Here is a 22792-nt window from a genome sequence, read left to right on the forward strand (position 1 = left end):
AGCTATGCGCACTGTGATTGGCTCATCGCGTTTGGGGGCGTGGCTTAGCCATAGGTCAATTGCACTTAGGGACAGTAATTAGAATGTTTAGAACATTAAGTTCTCAGATAGTTTCTTCAAAGCAATTAAGAATAAAATGACAGGCTTTTGTTCTTCTCTCCTCATGAAGTTGCTTTGTCTTTGCCCAGCTGTCTTATTTTTAACTGAGAATTTACTTGATTATAAAATTGTATTGTAGTATAACATGTAGCAAATATTATGTTGTAATGTTTTACCTTCTGGTGCTGTATAGTAATTTTTGACAAATTTACTTTTTTAACTTTATCAAAATGGAACAAAACTTGGTAAAGGTCTGGCACTTGCTGTTTGAAAAAAATAACATACAATCAAGGACATGATTCGAAATGGTTAAAACCATGGTAATGGTAAAAACCGAGCGCATTGGAAATGAATGGGAGAGGAATTTCATCTAGTGGAAGCATTTGGTACTGCAGCCAAACAAAATATTGCTGAAAGCTCATTTTTTGAGATATCAAGTTCAAATTTGGATCACGACTCGTTTAGCTTTATGGCTTTAATTTTCGCAGAGTTTTGTAGTCAAACGTTTTTGGAAAATATATATTTCAAACATAATTGTTTAAAGGGAAGGCTATGGAAGGCCAAAACGTGTGAAACTCGTGTAAATGCGTAATTATATCTTTACACGCAATTTACCCACTAACACGTCATTTATGCGTTAAGACGTCAATTGCGTTAAGACGTAATTACGTGTTTACACGACAGCTTCACACGTATTGGCCCTTTTGGCCTTTCATACTGGGCAACCGCGTTCGGCATTATGTTGTGCGTCAAGTTCAAGTTTTTCTCTTTTCGCGTAAATCGATGTATACGGCCGTCTGCATCAAGCCAGTTATTTTAGTCGATAAAATTTTACTGTGGATTTTTTTCTTACACGAAGGAGGACGTTTTTTTAGGAACACAAAATTCTTCACTGTTATTTTTTAACAACATTCAAATTTTATTTTCTTGATCACCACAGAAAATAATTTTGGGTAGTTTTTCATTTTAACAAAGCATTTTTGGGAATACAAAATATTCTTAACTGCTATTTTTATTTTATTTTATTTATTTTGTAATGTTGATTCATCTCTGTAAAAAGAAAAGAAAAAAAGCCAAGGTATGATTAGAAAAATGCACTTAAAATTAAAGTGGAGCAGCTTTTAACAGCAGAAACATTGATTAAAGGCGGCAAAATAAACTACGTTCACATAGTTCTATTATCCCACACATTACACGCAACAAACCTTTAATATCACTGCGCACAGAAAGGAAGACACAGATACAAAGGTTTATTGTTTTACAGTACAAAAACAAAAACAAAAAAACAAGATTTTATTAAAGAAGCATAAAAAATAAAACTCTTGATACATTTCTTATAACCGTCAAGTCAGCTCAAATTATACGTGTATACAATTGTTCCAGCTCACGGCTAAAAGGTCCATAAACTTTCAAATAAAATATATTTCAATTTTAAATTTCTTCAATAATTTTTTCTCATTTTGTTATAAATTGCCTATATGTTGCACACAGGAAAACAGAAATATGGAAAATAAAGATAAATTTGCTGTAATAAAAGGGTCACATTATAATCTGGGATATTTATGTCAAGGTAAGCAAATAAATTGTAAAAATAAAATGTGTAAAAAAGTTTTTTTTTTTTTGTCTTTTCATTTTTAGAAAATTATTAGCTAATGCCTCATGGCTTCAAGACATGCAGAGTTTAACTTACAAATAATGATACATGTTTTAAAAACTACATTAAGTTGTACTTTTTGAAAACAAATCCCAATGATTGTATTGAGGATATTTACAATTAGGCCTGAAAGTCTTATTGAAATAACTTTTGGTTCTGCGTACAAAAAGGATTAAAGCGAACGTAAAAAGGAAAGGAGAGCAAGTTTAGGGCAAAAAAATATTCATGGGAAAAACAGTGTCTATCGTCGTTCCAATGCAAAACTGCCTGAGATTCACCTCAGTCAAACCCTGTTCGAAGGGAAACGATTCAACTTCAGGTCAAAAATCACGACTGATTCTTCACTGACCTTCATCGCCGACACACACACACACACACAAACCAAAGTGGGAAAAACTAGTCTTGTACCTTTTAACCAGTTACACTAAATCAGATTCTGGGAAAAAACCGGCTCAGATTTACGACACATCTCTCTTTACAAATACTCTCGTCCGAAGCGATTCACAAAACTGGAAGAGCGGAGGAGGTTTGTCACAATCTTCATTTCTCGGTGGCGAGTTTCACCACCAAGGCACCGTTTTCTGGCACTATCGATCACTTTAATAATCTTCAACACGCCAAAGAAAGGAGAAAACGGCGAGTCAAATGAGGGAAAAACGAGTTTGATCTTTAGAGAAAGAAACCTGTACAAATCATGCAAACCCAACAAAAAAACTCTTTCATAGGATGTGGAAAAGTCCCTCACTTAAGTGTACGGAAGCCCTGCGTGATTTAGCTGCCACACGGACTCAGTCGGGACTAAAAATCCTGTTTATTACCGTTTCGCTTACGCGGGATGACCTGAAGTGTAGTGTGTAACCGGAAGCCCTTTAGAGTGTGAATTCATGGCTTGTCACTCACGTTAAAAACCTTTCATCACGTTTAACGGCAGCTGACGGGAACCTAAGTGCAGGAACGCTTTAACCTCTTACGAGGGCCGGAAGACACTTTTACTCCAGCGAAAGAACATTTCAATGTGTCGCAGTGCACAAAAAGTGATGGCTCTCACACACACATACACACACTCACAACAAAGAGAAACATTCGAGTAAACTTACAAAAACCTCTTGATAGAGGGCGCCGTTCACAACAGATGAAGTTTCCACACGTCCACGTTTAACTGTAAATACCAGCGACCCTGTTTCAGGAGTGTAGATTGTTGGAATGAACTAACAATGTGACGTTCGTCCCTAAAACATCAATGAGCATGAATGTTTTTAAGGTAGTGTGGCAAAAAAAAAAAATGCACGGTTATGATATTTATAACATGTACTATTCTATCAGATTCAACATCCACTAGTACGTCAGATACGTATAAATATTAAGCATTAATATCTCTGGTGTTTTGGTCTAAATGAACGCAGTCTTGCGTTTTACGCCGCCGTCGTCGTCGACTGCATTTAAAAACAGAATGCGGAAAACAACAAGATCTTTAGAAAATAATTTAAAAAACGACCACAGCGGCGGCAACCCTCTAAAAACAAATGCATTAGACAAAAAGTGCAGCGTAAAATACCTGCGAGTAGAAAAAGTCAGAAGTATGAATGGAAAAAACCCATATGAACATGAACGGCTAGGATTACGCAAGTACTTGAGTGGGTAATAGTCATTTTTGTTTCATCATCATTGTTATTACTGTTGTCAATAAATCAGAATAGTGTCATATCTAATAATTACTCAGTCTTTAATAGTTTAGGAGAAGATCCGGATGCACTGCGAGGCAGGAATGTGACACACAGGACACTCGGGCTCTTGTGACTGACAGATTTGCCCAGCGCAATCCATGCAGAAGAGGTTGTGTCCGCACGGGACTAGCGCAGCTGTCACTTCGCTCTCGCAACACACGTAACAGTCTCGCGGCACCATTCCTGCCAGGGCGCCCGCTTTCAGACGACCCAACATAGTAGAAGCGACGCCAACGCCACTTCCACCGCCTTCAGAGTCAGTTGGCGAGCCACCCGGGAGCGAAGACCCCGAGCAGGAGGAGTAACCGGTGGTGCTTCCGCCACTACTGCTACTGCTACCGCCTGAGAACGATCCGCCGCCACCACCGCCACCGCTCGTCTGCAACCAGGAGAGGGCGCTAAGCGGGTCGCTTTGAGCGCGGCGAGCTAGCGGGTGATCCGGGTCGGGCGATAGCCGCGGGGTTACGGCGCCGTTGCTAAGACCGCTGCTGTTGCGTCGAACCGGCTGCTGTTTTGCGCCGTTCATGAACGGAGCCCAGATGTTAGCGGCGCCAAATTCAAAACCCAAATCTTCGGTAGTCGCCGGCAAATTTGGAGTCGAGTCGCTGCCGGCGAATGAGAAGCTCCCACCGGCGCTGCTCGTGCTAAAGGGGCTTGTTGGGCTTCCGGCGTCTGCCGCACGACGGGTCACCGAGAACGACTCTGCTGCGTTTGATAATGACATTTTGCGTGTGGATTGGAGAAGTTGCGATGGTGGCGGTGGCGGAGGAGGAGGCGGAGCCGAATGAGTCGCTCGTGACCAAAGCGCGCTGCTGAACCCGAGCGCCCCAAGCCCTTCTAAACTCACATCAGTCCCATTGCTGTGGAAGTCGTTATCCCCCTGGAGGTCGACGAATGCGCCGGTGCGTAATGTGATGTGCGTTTCGATCTCCTCCCGCGCGCGGTCGACGTTCTCCGGCATCCCGGTGACCTCGAACACCGGATCTTTCTCTCGGCTTGGCGTCACGATGTAGGTGTGCGTTTGTTGCTGGATGCGTTTGATCGTGGCTCCTTTGGGTCCCACCACTAGACCCACGACTCTGTAGGGAACGCGCACCTGGATGGTGGTCTGTCCCGGGAGGTTTGGCGGGCCGGGAAGGGAGCCGCTAGTGCCGGGCCCGCTAGCGCCCGCTTTGCAGCGCGAGGCTCGTATCATGGAGAAGTGCTCGGCTGCTGAGATGATCTCACGCTTCGCCATCTCCACGTCTTCGCGGCGACCTGTCACGATGAATACGGGCTCTTCTCCTCTCACAGGGGTTTTGATGTAGGTGTTTGTTTTTGCACGCAAAGCTTTGATCTTGCAACCTGCAGAAAGAGAGAGAGAAACATTACATTGTTGAACTAGAAGCAGGGCTCGTACAAGGGGTGTGTAATGTATGTCATCGATGATATCGTGATCGTTGTTTTAACAGGTTTTGAAGGACTACAATTAGAGATCTCAATTGTTAAATAATATCTTTATTAGCCTCAAATTCTAAAAAAGGTAAATGGATAAATAAACAAAGAATTTGACAACAGATATTAATGAGATAATGTTCCATGAAAATCTATGTACACCCGTAAGATAAGAATTAAAATCCAAACATTTTATTCATAGCCTATTGTAACTAAAATGAATACAAATGCAGTTGACTTGAAATTGTTTCAGCAGCAACATGCTTTAATTCAAAACTATTTATAATAAAATGATGAAGTTTTTATTAATGTACTCACTAATAAAATTATTTTAAATAATTGAGACAACATGGTATATCTTTACATTTTTATTTAAATAATCTAGCAAGAACAAAAGGTTGAATAATAAAAGCAAAAAGGAATGACAAATGTATATATTTTAATCATTAATAATATACTGGAATTATTATATTCAACATCAATAATAGTGACACTTTTTCTATCAAGTGTATAATCAAATAAATAATGCCCAAATAAATATCCACAAGTAAACCATTTAAAATTAGATTAACTTAAAACTTTTAACTTATAACATATCATTAATTATATTATTAATTTGTAGTAACACGCTACAGTTTTTAAAGGAATCGTGAAGATCACATGATTTAAAGTAATTAAAAATAATAATTAAATTAACATTTTTGATGAGATTATTTTTTATATATATATATATATATATTCTTTTTTATAGCGAACGTAAAATGTTTATTTTAGGCACATTTAAACAACACATTTGAATCAATTAATAATTCCAGTATATTATTGATAAATAAAGCCAATTACAGTGACACCTCATTGACTACCATAAATCAAATTTCATAACCAGGTCACATCATGTTGTTGTTTCAGTAGTGTTCTGTTATATGCTATAAAAAGTATGAAGATGATGTGCAGAAATTATGCAGTTATCTAATGAGCTCATTAATTGCCAGGCTGCATGCTTTATCTGTACTTGTTAAAATTCATTTGTGAAATGAACTAACAAAAGGCAAAATGTTAAATAGAAAATATTTAGTGTACATAATACTATTATATAACATATATATATAAAATATTATATATATATATATATATATATATATATATATATATATATATATATATATATATATATATATATATATATATATCAAGCCTCTATGTGGTTCTATGTATTTTTTTATCTCTATGTATTGGTTGTTTTTCTTTATTGTGACGGACTTTGGGCAACTCGTGTTGTATTAAACTGTCCCACATAAGAATGAAGATGTTTTTTTTTTTAAATATTATCATCAATAAGTGACACTTCTCTGACTTTCATAATTGTAACCAGGTCACATAAAATAAAGCCTGCAAGTATAACATTTTAAACGATTCAAAATTCTTACACAAACTGACCCGTACATTAATAATAAAGTGCAAAATAAAGAATTCAAAAAACATGTCGATTGTGTTATCGATCACGTGTTTCCATTGTTAGCAAACAGAGGCGCACTGTTCCTTTAAATCCGCGAGGCTTATTTCACTCAGCCAATGGCGCGCGTGCTCGGTGACGTCATGGCGCGAGCTGAACGCATGGCATTTCAAACAAAGAGAACAATGCCGCTCCGAGCCAAAACCTCGCGCCTCTCGCGTAAAACACATTTGTTGTACACAAACACACGTAATTCATGAACTCAGTTTAATCATTTTAGCAGGCGCGTGCATCAGACGGCGCACGCGCGCTGAAACACGCCTTAGTGTGGCCCTGTATACTTGCATAACGCATATCCTCACATGACCCCGGTGCATGCAGAACAGCGGATGATGCTCAACTAAACGCGATCAGAGATCAATAATCAGCAGACAGTGAGATGGGCGTGAGGCCGTGAATCCGCATCGGTCGATACGAGTCTCTTTTGTCTGGTTTCGAGCGCGAGACACGTCCAGACCCCCTCCTCCCTCCTCAAACCCCTCCTCCAACACTAACAACAGAGCATAACATCCATCCGAGCCTCCATTGACACAATACCAATGTTTATAAAGAACAAATATCGGCCAAACCGAAAAAAAGTACGAAAACACTAATGCATGCAAAACCAATAACAGAAACCTGATGCATATGCAACTGGCCGCTCACTAAATGCTTATAATGCTTCCTTATTGTTCTGATGCAAGTGCATTGTTTATGATGCCTAGGAACAGAAAGGAAGACTTAATCTTAGTAAATATTCAAATTTAGTTTTTGCATGCAATCTCAGGCATCAACAACACTATTAAAGTGAGGATTTCCCAATTGTTCGAATGCAATGCGTTTACTATTTATGCTCTCGTGGAACAAAGAATAGGTAAACATTCACATTTTCAACGCAATGAACAATCTCAGACACGACTGATACTAGTAAGATTGTGTTTTATTGTTCTTGTTTATAATCTCTTGGAATATAACCATATAATCTATTTAAAATGCAAATAACTACTTGCAATGCTTACCTTTTGTTAAAATGCATTGAAAGTAGTTATTTGCATGCAAAATGTTATTTTAATAACACTATGTTATTAATCTTATATATATATATATATATATATATAAAGAGAGAGAGTTTATAATCTCTTGGAACATACACACGTAATATTGTTAACATGCAAATGATTACTTGCAACGCATTTAAACAAAAGGAAAGCATCGCATGTAGTTATTTGCATGCAAACTGTTGTTTTAGAACTACTTGTGTTACAAGAGATTATAAAGAAATGCAATGCATTTGAACAAAGGGAAAGCATTGCATCTATTTGTTCTACCATTGATCAATCTCAGACTACAACGGGACGCCTTTCTATTGTTTATGATATAATTTTGGTAAATGTTACAGTAAAATTACCTTGTCTGCCGACGATCTCCGCCACATGCTCTGACGTGGGCACGGGCACACACTCGGTCATGTTGACACTTCTCTTGCGGAGCAACGAGCTTTGTTCCCCGAGGATGGAGGAGTGCGGGCTGGCCATGTGGTACCCGTACTCCGGAGAGGGCGAGCAGGAACCGGGAGATTCCCGCGAGCCGTTCGAGTGCTCGAGCATCTGCAGGTCCACGTAACCACCGGGACCCCCTCCGTTACAGTTCTCCCCGGTGGTCCCGTCCAGACAGTCCACCTTCTCCAGAGCCATGAGTGACAGCTGATCCAGGGCGAAGCGAAGCGCCTCTTGGTGCTCCTCGTCCCGGGACTCATGCTCGCTCTCCCGGGCCCCGGTGCTGCTCACAACCATCTCGTGATCCATGATATCGGGATGAAACAAGGGACTGGGCATAGTAATCCCGCGTGTGCATCAGACACCCGACCAAAACTAGAAGAAATAACACATTTAAACCATTAGAAGTGACATAAACCGCTAAAGCTCGTGCGTCTCTTTTGTCTTTATTGTGTTCTGTGCTTTAGCTCCGCGCGCGCGACTCACTTTACTAACGGTTATAATTCTTGACAAGCGACCGTTGTTACATATAAAGCACGTGACCTCGACACCAAATCGGTTTAATGTGGAGTTATTTTAAAGAGATATATGAACGTTGAAAGCGATGTGTTGTTGTTGTTGTTAGCCGAGCCGCTAGCCGGAGATGATCAGTCACATTGTCGCCTTTGTTTGTGGATCTCAGGCGCGCGCGCCACGCGGACAATCAAACCGGGCGTTACGGAAACCGGCGGAAGAGAAAGTCACGGTAAATGCCGCGACGGAAGCCTCACCTTAAGTCCTCCCGCGTCGCTTGCCGCTCTTATCTCGTGTTTTCTGGAGGATGAGGGTGATGATGATGCTAACCACTAGCGGAGCTGCTAATTGTTGGGGGGCGGTTGGAGAAAAAGTCCGTTTTAAAAGCATCAATAAAGAAATCAAACTCCAGCGCGCGGTAAAATCACGCGTCCCGCCTCGACGCCGCTCTGCTCATTGTTTTCTGACCGTTTTCAACGCGAGAGAGGAATACAGCGCGTTCTCCCGTTCCTCCGGTTCACCGTCTTTGTCTGTCTGTGTGCAGACGCACGCCACGCTCTCTCTCTCTCTCTCTCTCTCTCTCTCTCTCTCTCTCAACCGTCTCTCTCGCTCACACGACGCTGACGTCACCCGGCGCACAACAATGGGTTCAAAGGCCACGCGCTGCGCTTTTGGAGCGAGTATTTCTTCCCAAATTAATAAATATAAAGACTGCATTTATTAAATTGTGAAATATTATTGCAATTTCAAAATAACTGTTTACTTTGTGATTATATTGTAAAATGTAATTTATTCCTGTGATCAAAGATTTTGTAACATTATTCACTAAAGTTTAAAAGTTTGGGGTCAGTAAGATTTTTTCTCTCTCTCTTTAAAAAAAAAGAAGAAATTAATACTTTTATTCAGCAAGGACGCATTAAATTGATCATAATTGACGGTAAAGACACTTTTAAAGATTCTATTTTTAATAAATGCTGTTCTTTTGAATCATGACATCAAAGTTAATACTTATCAAAGTTAATAATTATCATAAATGTTTCTTGAGCAAATATATAAATTACACAAATAAATATATGTTAATAAATACATTTTAAAAAATTACACTTTACTATATATTCACATAGAAAACGGCTAATTTGAATCGTAATATTTCAAAATTTTGCTGATTTTACTGTATTTTTGTTCAAACAAATGCAGCCTTGGTGAGCAGAAGAGACTCTTTCAAAAACACTCATTAAAAGAAATCATGCACACGTTGACGTGTTGAAAGACTTTTATTTGCCATGTATACAAAACGATCTGTCATTCAGACACAAGGAGTATCCTCAAAAATGTTTTCTTGCAAATAAACGACCAACATACAAAAACACATCCCCTCCATATTTCATATATGATATCAAATCAGAAAAAAAAATGTAAGGGTATGAGTAAATCTATTAAGTTAAACCGTGGCTGTGTGTAGAATAAGTGTACATTAAAATCAAGCATGAATTCAACAACACAGGGAAATAATCTGATTTTTGAACTGTAACCATCAGGTTTCCAGCCCATAATAATAAATCATACTGCATCAGTGCATAATGTCGAATGCATCAGTTTCCTACCGCAACAAAAACAGCTTGATCTAATCTGATGTCGTCAGAAAAGCTCCAGAAATGCAGTAAAACCGTCTTTTTCACTTAACTTTAATGATGTCATGAACATAATGGATACAAGGCTTGATGGGGAAACTTGTAAAAGCACCGATGTAAAAGTTTATGTCATGTGTACGCTCAAACGGCATTGTAACAAAAGCTAAAATGTAAAGAAACCAGGAAAAAGAAATTGAGCACCATATCTGTACCAGCTATCACAAAACAATATGCACTACTAGTACATTATTTCAGAGTTATTATTAGTCATAAAAACATGTCATTTTGCTTATGTGTAAAAAATGATGTTGCATGATCTTAGCTTACAATGTCTGAATAAAAAAAAAAAAAACACCCGAAACCTCACTCGAACCCAACGGACACATGATGGAGGACGTCAGAAATCTGATACAAAAATAGAGCAGTTAAAGCACTTTTAGTTTTATAAAAACTGCTTGAAATGTTACGGGAGTAAAACGTGAAGTTTCACAGTGGAGTTAGAGCAGAAAGGGTTGTTTCTGCATAGGGATCCGCTACGAGTCTTTGGGTTTGTGGGGAGGAAAAATACTGTCGTCCAGGTTGTTCCCGTCGCCACCGATCAACCCTGCGAACACACACACACACACACACACACACACACACACACACACACACACACACACACACACAGAGAGAGAGAGAGAGAGAGAGAGCATTACAATCAAACATCATCAACACTTATTAGAGGGATTGAAGAACTTAAGTTTCATTACAAGCGCTAGAATAAAGATCTACAGAAATTCTGGCATGCCTAATATTAATTACATGTTGTTTATTATTATCACTCAGTACTTAAATGTATAGTAACACTGTAACACCGACGCCTTCAAATAAAGTGTAACCCTTTATTTTCCGGTGATGTAGTTATATTGTACTTACTCAAAAAAGTATTGAGTGTAATATTAATTAACTACATGTAACTATACTTGTTATTATGCATAATTTACTGTTATTACTATAGTAAGTACATGTAGTAGCGTGTAACTACGTCAGCTTGATATAAAGTGATACCCAACCTTGTTCTGTTTTTGTTTAGTCAGGTTTTAGTTGACTAAATGTCTGGGCATTTTAGTCTAGTATTAGTCAATGAAACCTTAGTCGCATTTTTATCATGTTGCATGATGGTTACATTTATTTAAAAAATTAGTGCATTAACTAATCTTAACTTTTGATTTAAAAAAAATGTATTAGTACCTTTTGAAATGAACATTAACAGATTAATAAATTCTGTAGAAGAATTGTTAGCTAAGGTAACAAATGAGACTTATTGTAAAGTGTTACCAATATTTTAAACAGAAAAATTGTATATTTCTACAATCATAAAAAAATTAAAAGGGACATTGTATAATTTGTAAAACTTCTATAATTTGTCCGTAAAAAACTAAATGGATTGTTTTAGGCTGATCATCCTCGGATGAACCGTTTCCTGAAGGAAGAATGATTTGTTGTCGGTGTTTGAAGTGGGAAAGAGGTGCCGGTACTCTCTTGCACTGGCAAATCATGACATTTGAGATTTCTACTGTGAAAAACAAAATTTGGAGATATTGCTGGTACAACAACAATTTATTGTTATTTATTAACAACATGAATGCATATTAAACAGTCGTGTGCGTGCGTGCGTGTGTGTGTGTGTGTAACTCCTCCAAGTCTGCAAGACCAAAAATACATTTATAGTGAGATTACTAATTTATATGCATTATATTTATATTTTATATTACATTATATTGACCACGAACCATGCGCTGTCACTTTAATTCAGCGCGTGCAGCACAGCAGAAATAGACTCTGTGTGGAAGCGATCGCTGCACGGCTGTACACACACACACACACACACCGCTCCTGGAACGGATCGCCGGAGCGTATCCGTGTGCAGTGTGAAAGCTCTGAACTGTTAACGTGTGCGGAAAAAAAAAACACCACATATATATACACGCAAACGGAGTATATGTGAAACTGGCGTGACACTGACGCTTCTTCTGTCAGCGGTCGAGTACCGGCTACATGTGAGAAGTAGCGGTACGCAAGAAAAAGTGCACGTACTCTTATGGTGCTTTCACACCTGTAGTTCGGTTCATTTGGTCCGGACTAAGGGCGAAAAATTATACTTTGTATTATTTTCAGGCGTTTTGGTTCCTTTTCACACCACACTGATTGCTCTGGTCCGAATCAGTTGATGAGTTGATGAAACGAACCAAAATGCAGTCACGTGACAACATCCACATCACTCGTTGGCCAGATGTGTCTTGAACATATTTCCACAAATGCACTTAGATTGGCCAGAATTAACGTGCGGGAAAATTCCCACAGAACTCCCGGAAGTAAACAAAGAGGAAAATCCGGCAGACATGCGGTGAATTCGCTCACAATGTATGTTCAGAATCAGCATGAGCTTTATCCTTTCGCAAATCCCCCCATAAACAACAAAGTCTAGACGCGATATAAATAAGAAATTCACTGTGCAGTGCGGACAACTTCAGTGTTTATGATGAGGTTTTAGTGAGAGAGCAGAACGCGGTAAGTCAGTCATGGCTAAAAGGGAGCGCTATTGACAATCTAAATAATAATTTAGACCCTCGGGCCGGGCTGGACCTTTGATCTAGAGACGTGCACTCTCAAAGCAAAAGAGTGCGGCGCGGGACTAGATTTGATGGCCGAGTACGAGCGCGAGCGCGGACGGTAAAGCCTTGTTTATACTCGGCGCGTCCACACGAGCGCGAGACTCCGCTGACTGCGCGCGCAGCTCTCCAAACAGACGAGGCGTTTATACTTGACGCGCTCACCGTTGTGCTATTCTGTGAAACGACAGGGGGGGACTCGGAGTAATTCTCCTCTAAACCACCAGGAATCAGCGGTGAAGAAGTAGTTTGCCGTTTAGTTTATTGTTTTCTGATTCATATAAAAATAGTAATAAATGCAGTAGGTTTATTGTACTTTCACTGCATGTTAACTAGTTAAACAACTGAAGGCTTATTGAAGAGTGTTTAAAGCTTAATTTCATCAGCAGGGCTTACTTCTGCTATTGAAGGCTTATTTTGTAAATGTAAGCAGTTACTTTAGACAAGTGCAAACTGGGTGCTTAATGCAAATGTGTTCCTATTCACAAAATGAGAGGCTTTTATGGTCGCCCATCAATGCAAATGTCTCTGTGTATAGAAGAATCATAAACATGCTGGTACAGACGTACCAGTTCGGCTGGAAGTCGTTGATCTTCGGATGCGGCGCCGTGCGCGACGTTACAAAAAGTGCCGTGCACACCACCAGGCGAAATGGGGTCTTGCGCACCTAACGCGCACGACCGCCCACACCACAATGACGTCATTTTTGCCGCGCGCACCTTCGCGCTCTTGCGGACGCGTTGAGTATAAACAAGGCTTAATGCACTCACTCAGAGTGTACGGGAGAATAAAACGATTCGCGGGACTCACGAAAACTAGAAATATCTATGAATAAAACACAAAAACTAATACATTTTTATTCATCTGTTGCAGAAAAGCGACAAGAAAAACTTAAACAAAATAGAAACGATTTACAGGCCAGAGTTTCTTTTTATAACATGTTTGCAGCGTTGAGCGATGTAGCCAATCACAGAAATCAACGCAATGGCCAATCAGAAGCATTTAAGATAGACTCCCCTCACCCAGAGCTGAATTCTGTATGCTGGCAAATCCTCGCGATGAACTGATGTCAACTTTTTAGGAATTATTAAGGGAGCGCACTTTGCGCGCATTCAGTCATGCCAAACCATGCGCGCAGTATCTGCTTGATTTTATGTTATAACAGTGGTTTGTGTGTTAAAGCTTTAATATCAAATCATTTATCAGGAGCATTATGCGGATGTGTATGATGGCGACACGTAGGCTAACTTGAAAGTATTTGGAGGTACAGAAAAAAAGTCAATAGACAAAACATAAATGTTGCGGGCGGGAGAAAGCAACATAGAAAGTAGGCTAGCTGAGAACGTCAGTTATAACGACCCACGTATTAAAAAATGGCCGGGTTTAAATCGGGTTCGGGCTCATAATTACAGTTAATGTGTCTGGCCGGGCTCGGGTAGGGTCGGGCTTGATTTTGTGGGCCCGATCTAAGCTCTACCCGTGAGTACCGCCCCACTTCGAGCACTGAGTGTTGTTTCACTCACAGTTATACAGTCTCCATCTCCTCATCGGTGGACTCGTCCTTCGGGGACTGGGCGTCACCGGTGTCCTCCTCTATGTGTGCGAGCATGTCCGCCATGAGCGCTTCCTCCAGCCTCTTCCTCACGCTAAACACCAGATCCTCCTGCTTTCTGTGGGACAACACAGTCATTCTGTTCATCTCAATCAACCATAAACACATTCAAATATCTGTCATGTTCATTAAAGCGCTTCTGGAGGTTTTGAAGGTTTGAAAACACATGTTACTCATTTACTGGGTATAAGGTTCATTAGTTAACATGAACTAGTGATGAACTGCACATATACAGCATTTATTAATCTTTGTTAATGTTAATTTCAACATTTACTAATACTTTATTAAAATCTTGTTAACATTAGTTAATGCATTGTGAACTAACAGCTGTATTTTTATTAACTAACATTAACAAAGATTAACAAATACAGTAACAAATGTTTTGTAACCGAGAAAGTACATGCGCAGTTTCAGCGTCCTCCTCTGAATGCGGTGTTGTGACTGAAATAGTGGGCGTGGGAGCACATGTGCAAAACAGTTTTGTAAAATGATATATGAATCATTTTTATTTTATCATATATAATTTTATAAAACTGTTTTGCACACTATTTCAGTCACAACACCGCAATCAGAGGAGCAACTGTCGATGCTGTTCTCTTCCTTCATAACTCGTACTGAGAAGGATATTTTTATGTAAAATGTTGAGCAACTGCGCAAACTTTGTTTTGAAGTTTAATGTTTGAGTTTGTGACGTTTCACCTCTTCAACCACATTAAAGTTTCATAATTGCTGTGTCTTGGTGAAGCGGTGTTTGTAGCCTACATGTATATGTTTAATTATCGTTGCAAGCAAGCAAAAATACAGCATACTGCAAAAAAAAGAAGGTATTTACTGTGAGAAACGGACTTAGGGATCAGGCTAACAATATAAGCATAATGGTCAGGTCGGGTTATATGATTTCGGGTACAGGCCGGATTCGGGCTTCAGTTTAATGGGATAGTTCACCCAAAAATGTAAACTTTGTCAGTATTTACTCTCCCTCATGTTAATTCAACCCCGTAAGACCTTCGTTCATCTTCGGAACACAAATTAAGATATTTGTGATTAAATCTGAGAGCTGGATCACTCCTCCATAGGCTTCTAAGGGATTGACACTTGTTCCCCGAAAAGTTATTAAAGACATCGTTAAAATAGTCCAAGTGACTACAGTGGCTCAATCTTAAGTTTATCAAGCGACGAGAATACTTTTTGTGCGCAAAAACAAAGAAAAATAACGACTTTATTTCAACTATTCATTTCCTTCTCTGTGGGCCTCGAGTCAGTTCACTAGTGTAACAGCGTAAGCTTCTGTGTTGTACGTCACACACATCATCACACACATGACCAGTGTCGGCCAATAGTGAGCCTACGTGTGACGTACAACACAGAAGCGCTGCGCTGTTACACTAGTGAACTCACTCGACGCCCACAGAGAAGGAAATGAATAGTTGAAATAAAGTCGTTATTTTTGTTGCGCACAAAAAGTATTCTCGTCGCTTGATAAACTTAAGATTGAGCCACTGTAGTCACTTGGACTATTTTAACGATGTCTTTAATAACTTTTCGGGGAACAAGTTTCTATGGAGGAGGGATCCAGCTCTCAGAAATAATCACAAATATCTTAATTCGTGTTCTGAAGATGAACGAAGGTCTTACGGGGTTGAACAACATGAGGGAGAGTAAATACTGACAGAATTTAAATTTTTTGGGTGAACTATCCCTTTAAAGCTTCTACTAGCAGTGTGTACCTGATGTCTTCATCGGTCACCATGAAGGCTTTGCAGAGCGGCTGTGTGGTGTTGAGCCAAACACCGGGGTTTTTCTCCACAGCGGCGGACAGCTGACCCGTGATGGGAGCCGAGCTCGTGTGCAGAGCGCTCGCTAGAGCCGAGAGCAGCGTCTTATCTGAGTAACCTGGACCAACACCTGCCGGGAAAAACATGACAGTTTACAAACACAATCCTGCATTACGGCCCGCAGAACTCACTGCATTTCTAAGCCCTTAGATAGTCTGCTTCCTCAGCACTATAGGAAATTATCAGAAGCTCGTAGATACGGTTGGGAATTGAAAAGTGATTCTGGAATTGAATACTTGAGGTCAGGAATCAGATACTTGTTATAAAATTTTAAATTCGATTCCTCTTATCGATTACTTTGTGAGCATCATTATGAATTTAAACAGTTTAAAGGTTGTATCAGTGATTTCAGGCCCAAAAATAAATATCTAATCTTTCCTAACGATCCGCTAGCTGCCCGCCCCATAAGCATGCCGTCCAAAAACCGCGTCTCTGTAGGCAGCCTAGGCTCTGAGATCTGCACACAAAAACAGATGGGACAACCACCACTCAAAACCAAAATAAAGTGTTCCAACCAATCACTGACAGGGGCGGGTGTTGTGAGGTTTTGCGCTCATGCACGGCTGGACGCGAAATCGGAGCGTCCAGCCGTGCATGAGCGCAAAAATTTTTCTGCTGTCGTCTATATAATAACACTAATCAAACAACAAAAGACAAAGAGAAAATTCCCTCGTTGTTGACTGAATAACTTTTCTAATTATATTTGTAATGTATATTTTATTTATAAGTGCAGTGTTATTTTACATTTCTGTACCTGAATACCTAAAAATCTTAAAAAACTGTTTATTTTAATCGTATCTTTGTTCAGTTGTGTGTATTATTTACATTGCAATACCCATAAATTAAAACATAACTTAATTTATTAATATTTCTTTAGAATTTTTTATTTGTAAATAGATGTTAGTAAGCATGTGATGAGGCCAAATGTCCAGTTTGGGACATAATAACTTGTAATAAGGGATAGAAATTATGTTGCCCAACATTTCCCAAAACGTCACCTGCCATCATGTCTATCGGGTCGCTTTCGGGTTAAACTTTCCGCGACTGGGTTATAGGTGCCAGGTTGAGGTGACAAACGGGTTGAAATTGTAAATGGTCTGTGGATTGTGTGTATATAATGCATTTAATACAATCTGGCTACTGGTCAATATTAGACAAACATATTAGTCCGATTATTCATAAAGGAGTTTGGCCCATGCAAATTACGGGAGTTTCTCGGGAAAAATAGCAAACCGGGAGGGGTCCGGGAGATAGGGCTAAGAAACGGGGGAAACCTGGGAAAAACGGGAGTGTTGACAGGTATGCCCTACTCTTAGGAAACAGCACAATCTCATTAGAAAAGGATGTTTGAGAGCTTCTTTTCCCGATTACCTTGCAAACCTTTAGGAAGATCCATGGTCTTCACCAGCTCCTCTGCTATATCATAAGTATTGAGTCCACTCAGCTTCTTTTCCCAGAACAGCTGTGAAATACACAGGTTAAAGATCATCACCACTGCTTGTGTTATAGGGACTAATTGACCAGGTGTGTGTTTCCCAAAGCCAACTATGTTCACTACCAATAGAACTTACAATCATAGTTAGCTTACACTGTGTTTGGGAAACACACCACAGGTTGGTTTAGTGCGTGTTCTACGGATGCTCATTACGGTTCATTTTCCTGACCGACAACCGCCGCTCGTTATCCGAGGATTAACCGTTAACTGATAAGATTATAATATTGAATTGGCATTAAATAAAAATGACGATTGTCTGTGACCCGTTAAAAATATTTAGAACAACAGAACAGCAGAACAACAGAACCTGGATTCACATCACATGTTCACTCACCTGCAGCATTTCTGACAGTGACAACAGAGAAAAACATAAAATAGGCCTACACTAAAAAAATGTTTTTAACTTAAATAATTCACAAATTAAGATGACTAAAAGAAAACACTGAATCCGTTTGAAGCTTTGAAAAACCGGCAATTTAAACAAAAAAAGAAATCAGTTTAATATTAGAGATGCACCGATTACAATTTTCTTGGCCGATTCCGATTTTTCATGAGTTTGGCCTGCCGATACCGATTTTAGCCGATTCCGGTTTCATTTTTTCTAACCACTTTACAGCAAACACAAATATTTATTTTCACAAATTTTTTTTTTTTTCACCAAAAAAACACAATTTTTATTTTTACAAGTATTTATCTTTTCTTTAATAGAACATTTTACATAAAACATAAAACATTTTTGAACAAATTAAATAAAATAGAACTATATAAATTATTACTCCTGGTGTGGGAAATTCACACATATCTAGTGCAGTGTTATGGTATGGAAGAACCATTTTCATTTCCATATATTCAACAAAAAAAAAAGTGATTTAATTAACTTATTTGGGAAACTAAACTTAATAAAATAATATATAAATAGCAAATAAAAATAAAATAAATATAGCTTTGCAGTATAAAGATGTTTCTCAAAACACACACACACACACAAACACACACACACACACACACACACACACACACAGGCCTATTGGGGGGAAAAAAACGTGCTGCTCACGCTTGCGGTGTGAAACGGCCGTAATTCACGAGGTTTCCTACATGTGTGTTCCGTGTGCACGTGTGATGCTGATGTTGCGCGATGTTAATCATTCGGCGCCCGAGTGCATTTGACCGGCAAAAAAATCGGAATATGTCAGACTGACCGGCCGGTCACGTGAAAATCGGCCGATTCCGATCACCAGCCGATCAATCAGTGCATCTCTATATAATATGAGGATTTGATGCTCAAGAAACATTTCTCATTAATATCAATGTTGAAAACAGTTATTTACATTTTTATTTCAGGATTCTTTGATGAATAGAAAGTTCTAAACAGCATTTATCTGAAATAGTATCTTTTGTATAATACACACACACACACACATCAGCTGTGCCGTTTACCTGTTTGGGCTGGTCAACAGCTTTCTGAGGGTCTGTCTTGACCTTGTTGCTCGGGTGATTTGTAACTTTGGTGACGGGCTGTTTGAAGATGGACGCTGTCTGACGGACCGGCAGTGATGTGTTCAGATCGGGTTTACCCTGAACAAAAAACAGGCATCTCTTATAAAACATTAAACATCAACAAACGGATCCAGACAAAAGCATTACAAGAAACCAACCAGCTGACAAATTTGTTGAGTTTGATTTAAAGGATTAGTTCACTTCAGAATTAAAATTTCCTGATAATTTACTCTCCTCCACGTCATCCAAGATGTTCATGTCTTACTTTCTTCAGTCGAATAGAAATGAAGGTTTTTGAGGAAAACATTCCATGATTTTTCTCCATATAGTGACTTCAATGGGGTCTAAATGTGAGTTTCAGTGCAGCTTCAAAGTCTCGACACGATCCCAGTCGAGGAATAAGAGTCTGATCTAGACAAAACAGCGCACATTTATAACAAAATAAACATTTAACCACTAATGCTCGTCTTGCACGAGCTGTGATGCGACACACATCATGTAATCAGGTTAGAAGGTCAAGCTTGACGTAGGCGTAAGAACAGAGACAGTGTTTACAAAACGAACGTGCGAAGACTGAGACACACACTATTTATAAAAAAAATTAATAAAAGGTAAAACAACGATGTCGGATGTCTTTGAAGTTGGAGGAGAAAATGAGATGCAGTTTTTCGCCCTTCCCTACATTCCTGAACAGGAACACACGTGACCTTTCAACGTGATTACGTAATGCGTGAAGTCGTGGCCGTGCAAGACGAGCATTAGTGGTTAAAAGTATATAAATGTTTATTTTGTTATAAAATGTGCGCTGGTTTGTCTAGATCAGACTCTTATTCCTCGACTGGGATCGTGTCGAGACTTTGAAGCTGCACTGAAACTCACATTTAGACCCCATTGAAGTCACTATATGGAGAAAAATCCTGGATTTCTTTTCAACTGAAGAAAGAAAGACATGAACATCTTGGATGACGTGGGGGAGAGTAAATTATCAGGAAATTTTAATTCTGAAGTGAACTAATCCTTTAATGCGTCATGATGCTCACCTTGCTCTGACTGTTATCGTAGCGTATTCGCTGCCTGTTCTTATTCAGTTTGCTCATGAGCATTTTCCCCGTGCGGAAATCGAAGGAGCTGAGATCCATGGAGTTTCCCAGATAACGCACCAGCTGTGGCTTACTCCGAAACTTCTTCCCTGTTGGACTAAGAAGGAAGAGAAAGTTCAAGAAATATTCATTATTGTCCAGGCAGACAGAAGCAATTTCACAGCATCTTATAACATTAAAAACAATTTTCGCAAATAATTCTGCGGCAAACAAGAAGGATGTGCACTTACAAATATCAAATCACCACAGAAAAACACATAATGTTACAAATAGAAATAAACTAGGGATGCACGATATATCAGCCACCATATCGGTATCATCTGACATATGATCATTTTTAATATTATTGTTATCGGTCCAATAAAAAGATTTGTCCGATATATTAAAGCTGATAAATAATGTATTATTTCCTTCAGCCGACACACTTCAGATGCGCACTGTTCAATACGATGGTTTTAAATTACTTTAAATTTGAATATAATTTATATTTGTAAGGAAAATTGGCCATATGAGTGTTTTTTTTTTTAAACTAAGCGACAGTATTTTTTTTTTTGATTGATTTATGTTGTTCTGCTTGGGACATGTCTTTTAATGGTGAGACTTTTTTTGTAATCAGGCTCTCAAAAATTATTTAAAAAAAAATAGATTTATCGGCCAATATCAGTTATCGGCTTTCAAATATAATGAATTATTGGTATCTCCCAAAATTTTCATATCGGTGCATCCCTAATAAAAACAATAATAATATTTGGCATATGCACTATGATAATAAATATAAAGCACATCCTTTGCAGAAATCCCACAAAAGTAAAAATGGCGTTGGAAGGATTTTTGAGTAAAGCAACACAATAAACACAGACAACCTAGAAACACTTTTAAAACTGTTGGTACCATACAGTGACAGTACCAGACGGTAATACCATAGTGCAAATGATCATCATATTCATGTGCACTGGTATTTCTTCGATATCTAACGTACATTGTATTAAATGTTTCAGCTATTTCCTAAATAAAGCCAAAAGTTTGCAGCCCCTGCACCACAATAAACCAGCAACTATATCTCATTAATAGTGTAGACTCGAAAATAAACGATAGTTACTCTATAATAAACAATTTACTCAATTAAAACAAGCAGAAAACAATAGTTAAACTAAATCAACAGAGCAGAACAAAAACAATGAGTTAGCATGCCAGCTAATGCAGATTAGCGATCAGTGCTAGCTCGCACGAGATGCCAAAACATGATTTGTTTAATGTGCGCCCGACAAACAACAATAATCTGGAAGAATAACGGACTGGAATACTAAAATAGCCAATTGAGGGCAGATTAGTAACTGTGAAGTAATATATAAAGGCAGTTTTATCTCGGCTCGCTGGTCTCCGGCTAATCCCGCTGCAGTACCTAAAATAATAGACATCACTTTTCCCCGCGGACAAGCCCGACTTTCTGGTCACTTCTTCCATTTTCCAACCATTTGGGAGAGCCGAGCACTCCCACCTTTTCCTCTCCATGTTTCTCCCGGAGTCTCTCTGGAAGGAAAGCTGTGGATGTTTGAGGTTAAAAGCGGCCAGTCGCTGTTCTCTATCCGCTCACCTCACGACCTTCTGACTCATGACGACTCTCTGTGAACCGGGAGTCGATTCGCTGTTCATTCAACTGTGGAGCTGGTAAAAACACGTAGGTCGATTTTAAAAGAGACTAAAATAAGAATAAATACTTGAAAACTTGTCTGTTGTGATTCTCGGTAGTCGATTGCTGTTTAACAAAGGAGAGCGCCGGTGATTCGTGGAATCGGATCTTACGGTTCAGTAAGAATCGACTCGCTCTATCAAGAAAGTTATGTAAAAGACACAAAGCCTTTATAAGTGTATTTTTATATTCCAGCAGACCATGAAATACCTAAGAATATATATATATATATATATATATACACAGGTCCTTCTCAAAAAATTTGCATATTGTGATAAAGTTCATTATTTTCCATAATGTAATGATAAAAATTAAACTTTCATATATTTTAGATTCATTGCACACCAACTGAAATATTTCAGGTCTTTTATTGTTTTAATACTGATGATTTTGGCACACACCTCATGTGGCACCTCAGTGGGAAGTCTGTGGGAAGGAAAAAGTGTGGCAAAAAACGCTGCACAACGAGAAGAGGTGACCAGACCCTGAGGAAGATTGTGGAGAAGGACCGATTCCAGACCTTGGGGACCTGCGGAAGCAGTGGACTGAGTCTGGAGTAGAAACATACAGAGCCACCGTGCACAGGCGTGTGCAGGAAATGGGCTACAGGTGCCGCATTCCCCAGGTCAAGCCACTTTTGAACCAGAAACAGCGGCAGAAGCGCCTGACCTGGGCTACAGAGAAGCAGCACTGGACTTCAGGCATTTTGGCATTTCCTTCTCCCCAGTCTTCCTCCAGACTCTGGCACCTTGATTTCCGAATGACATGCAAAATTTGCTTTCATCCGAAAAAAGTACTTAGGACCACCGAGCAACAGTCCAGTGCTGCTTCTCTGTAGAGAGATTTGAACCCCGATTTTAAAAAAA

At 39.2% G+C, this 22792-nt stretch overlaps 2 protein-coding genes across 5 annotated transcripts in view; both read right to left on the minus strand.

The window, feature by feature from the left end:
• Positions 1–8989, minus strand: part of LOC143731312 (RNA-binding protein MEX3B) — a 36026-nt gene extending 27037 nt beyond the window's left edge. For 2 of the 3 annotated variants that reach the window (XR_013200733.1, XR_013200734.1), the window contains exons 1-3: positions 8670–8989; positions 7812–8274; positions 2822–4821 (exon numbers count right to left, since the gene is read on the minus strand). Coding sequence is in view for 1 of the 3 variants with exons in the window: in XM_077222153.1 (XP_077078268.1) it covers positions 3485–4821; positions 7812–8238 (1764 nt within the window). In the remaining 2 variants the exon portion in view is untranslated. Of the gene's footprint in view, positions 1–1348; positions 4822–7811; positions 8275–8669 lie in introns of those variants that run through there. The other variant, XM_077222153.1, reaches the window with a different exon arrangement.
• A 678-nt stretch (positions 8990–9667) lies between these two features.
• Positions 9668–22037, minus strand: mbd3a (methyl-CpG binding domain protein 3a). Of its 2 annotated transcripts, none has more exons than XM_077222215.1 (7): positions 21735–22037; positions 20177–20333; positions 19077–19214; positions 17516–17606; positions 16037–16214; positions 14221–14367; positions 9668–10647 (listed from the first exon to the last, which is right to left on the minus strand). In XM_077222215.1, the coding sequence occupies exons 1-6, from the start codon at positions 21746–21748 to the stop codon at positions 14223–14225; spliced, it is 723 nt and encodes a 240-aa protein (XP_077078330.1). In that variant the 5' UTR covers positions 21749–22037; the 3' UTR covers positions 9668–10647; positions 14221–14222. The 2 variants fall into 2 exon arrangements, with proteins under 2 accessions (XP_077078330.1, XP_077078329.1); XM_077222214.1 differs by having other exon boundaries at positions 21639–21879.
• Between the last annotated feature and the right edge of the window lie 755 nt (positions 22038–22792).

Source organism: Siphateles boraxobius, unplaced genomic scaffold, assembly GCF_051911475.1.
Source record: "Siphateles boraxobius isolate OS27281-9 unplaced genomic scaffold, OSU_SipBor_1 86, whole genome shotgun sequence".
Lineage (NCBI taxonomy): Eukaryota > Metazoa > Chordata > Actinopteri > Cypriniformes > Leuciscidae > Siphateles > Siphateles boraxobius.

Bases quoted from the DNA above. Each gene is read 5' to 3' on its own strand.
- mbd3a (XM_077222214.1), bottom strand. From the start codon at position 21,748: ATGGAGAGGAAAAGGTGGGAGTGCTCGGCTCTCCCAAATGGTTGGAAA. The intron at 19,215-20,176 runs GTGAGCATCATG...TTTTTTGTTCAG, and splicing joins ACGATAACAGTCAGAGCAAG to GGTAAACCCGATCTGAACAC. The intron at 16,215-17,515 runs GTAATCGGGAAA...TTTTCCCGGCAG, and splicing joins TCTTCCTAAAGGTTTGCAAG to GTGTTGGTCCAGGTTACTCA.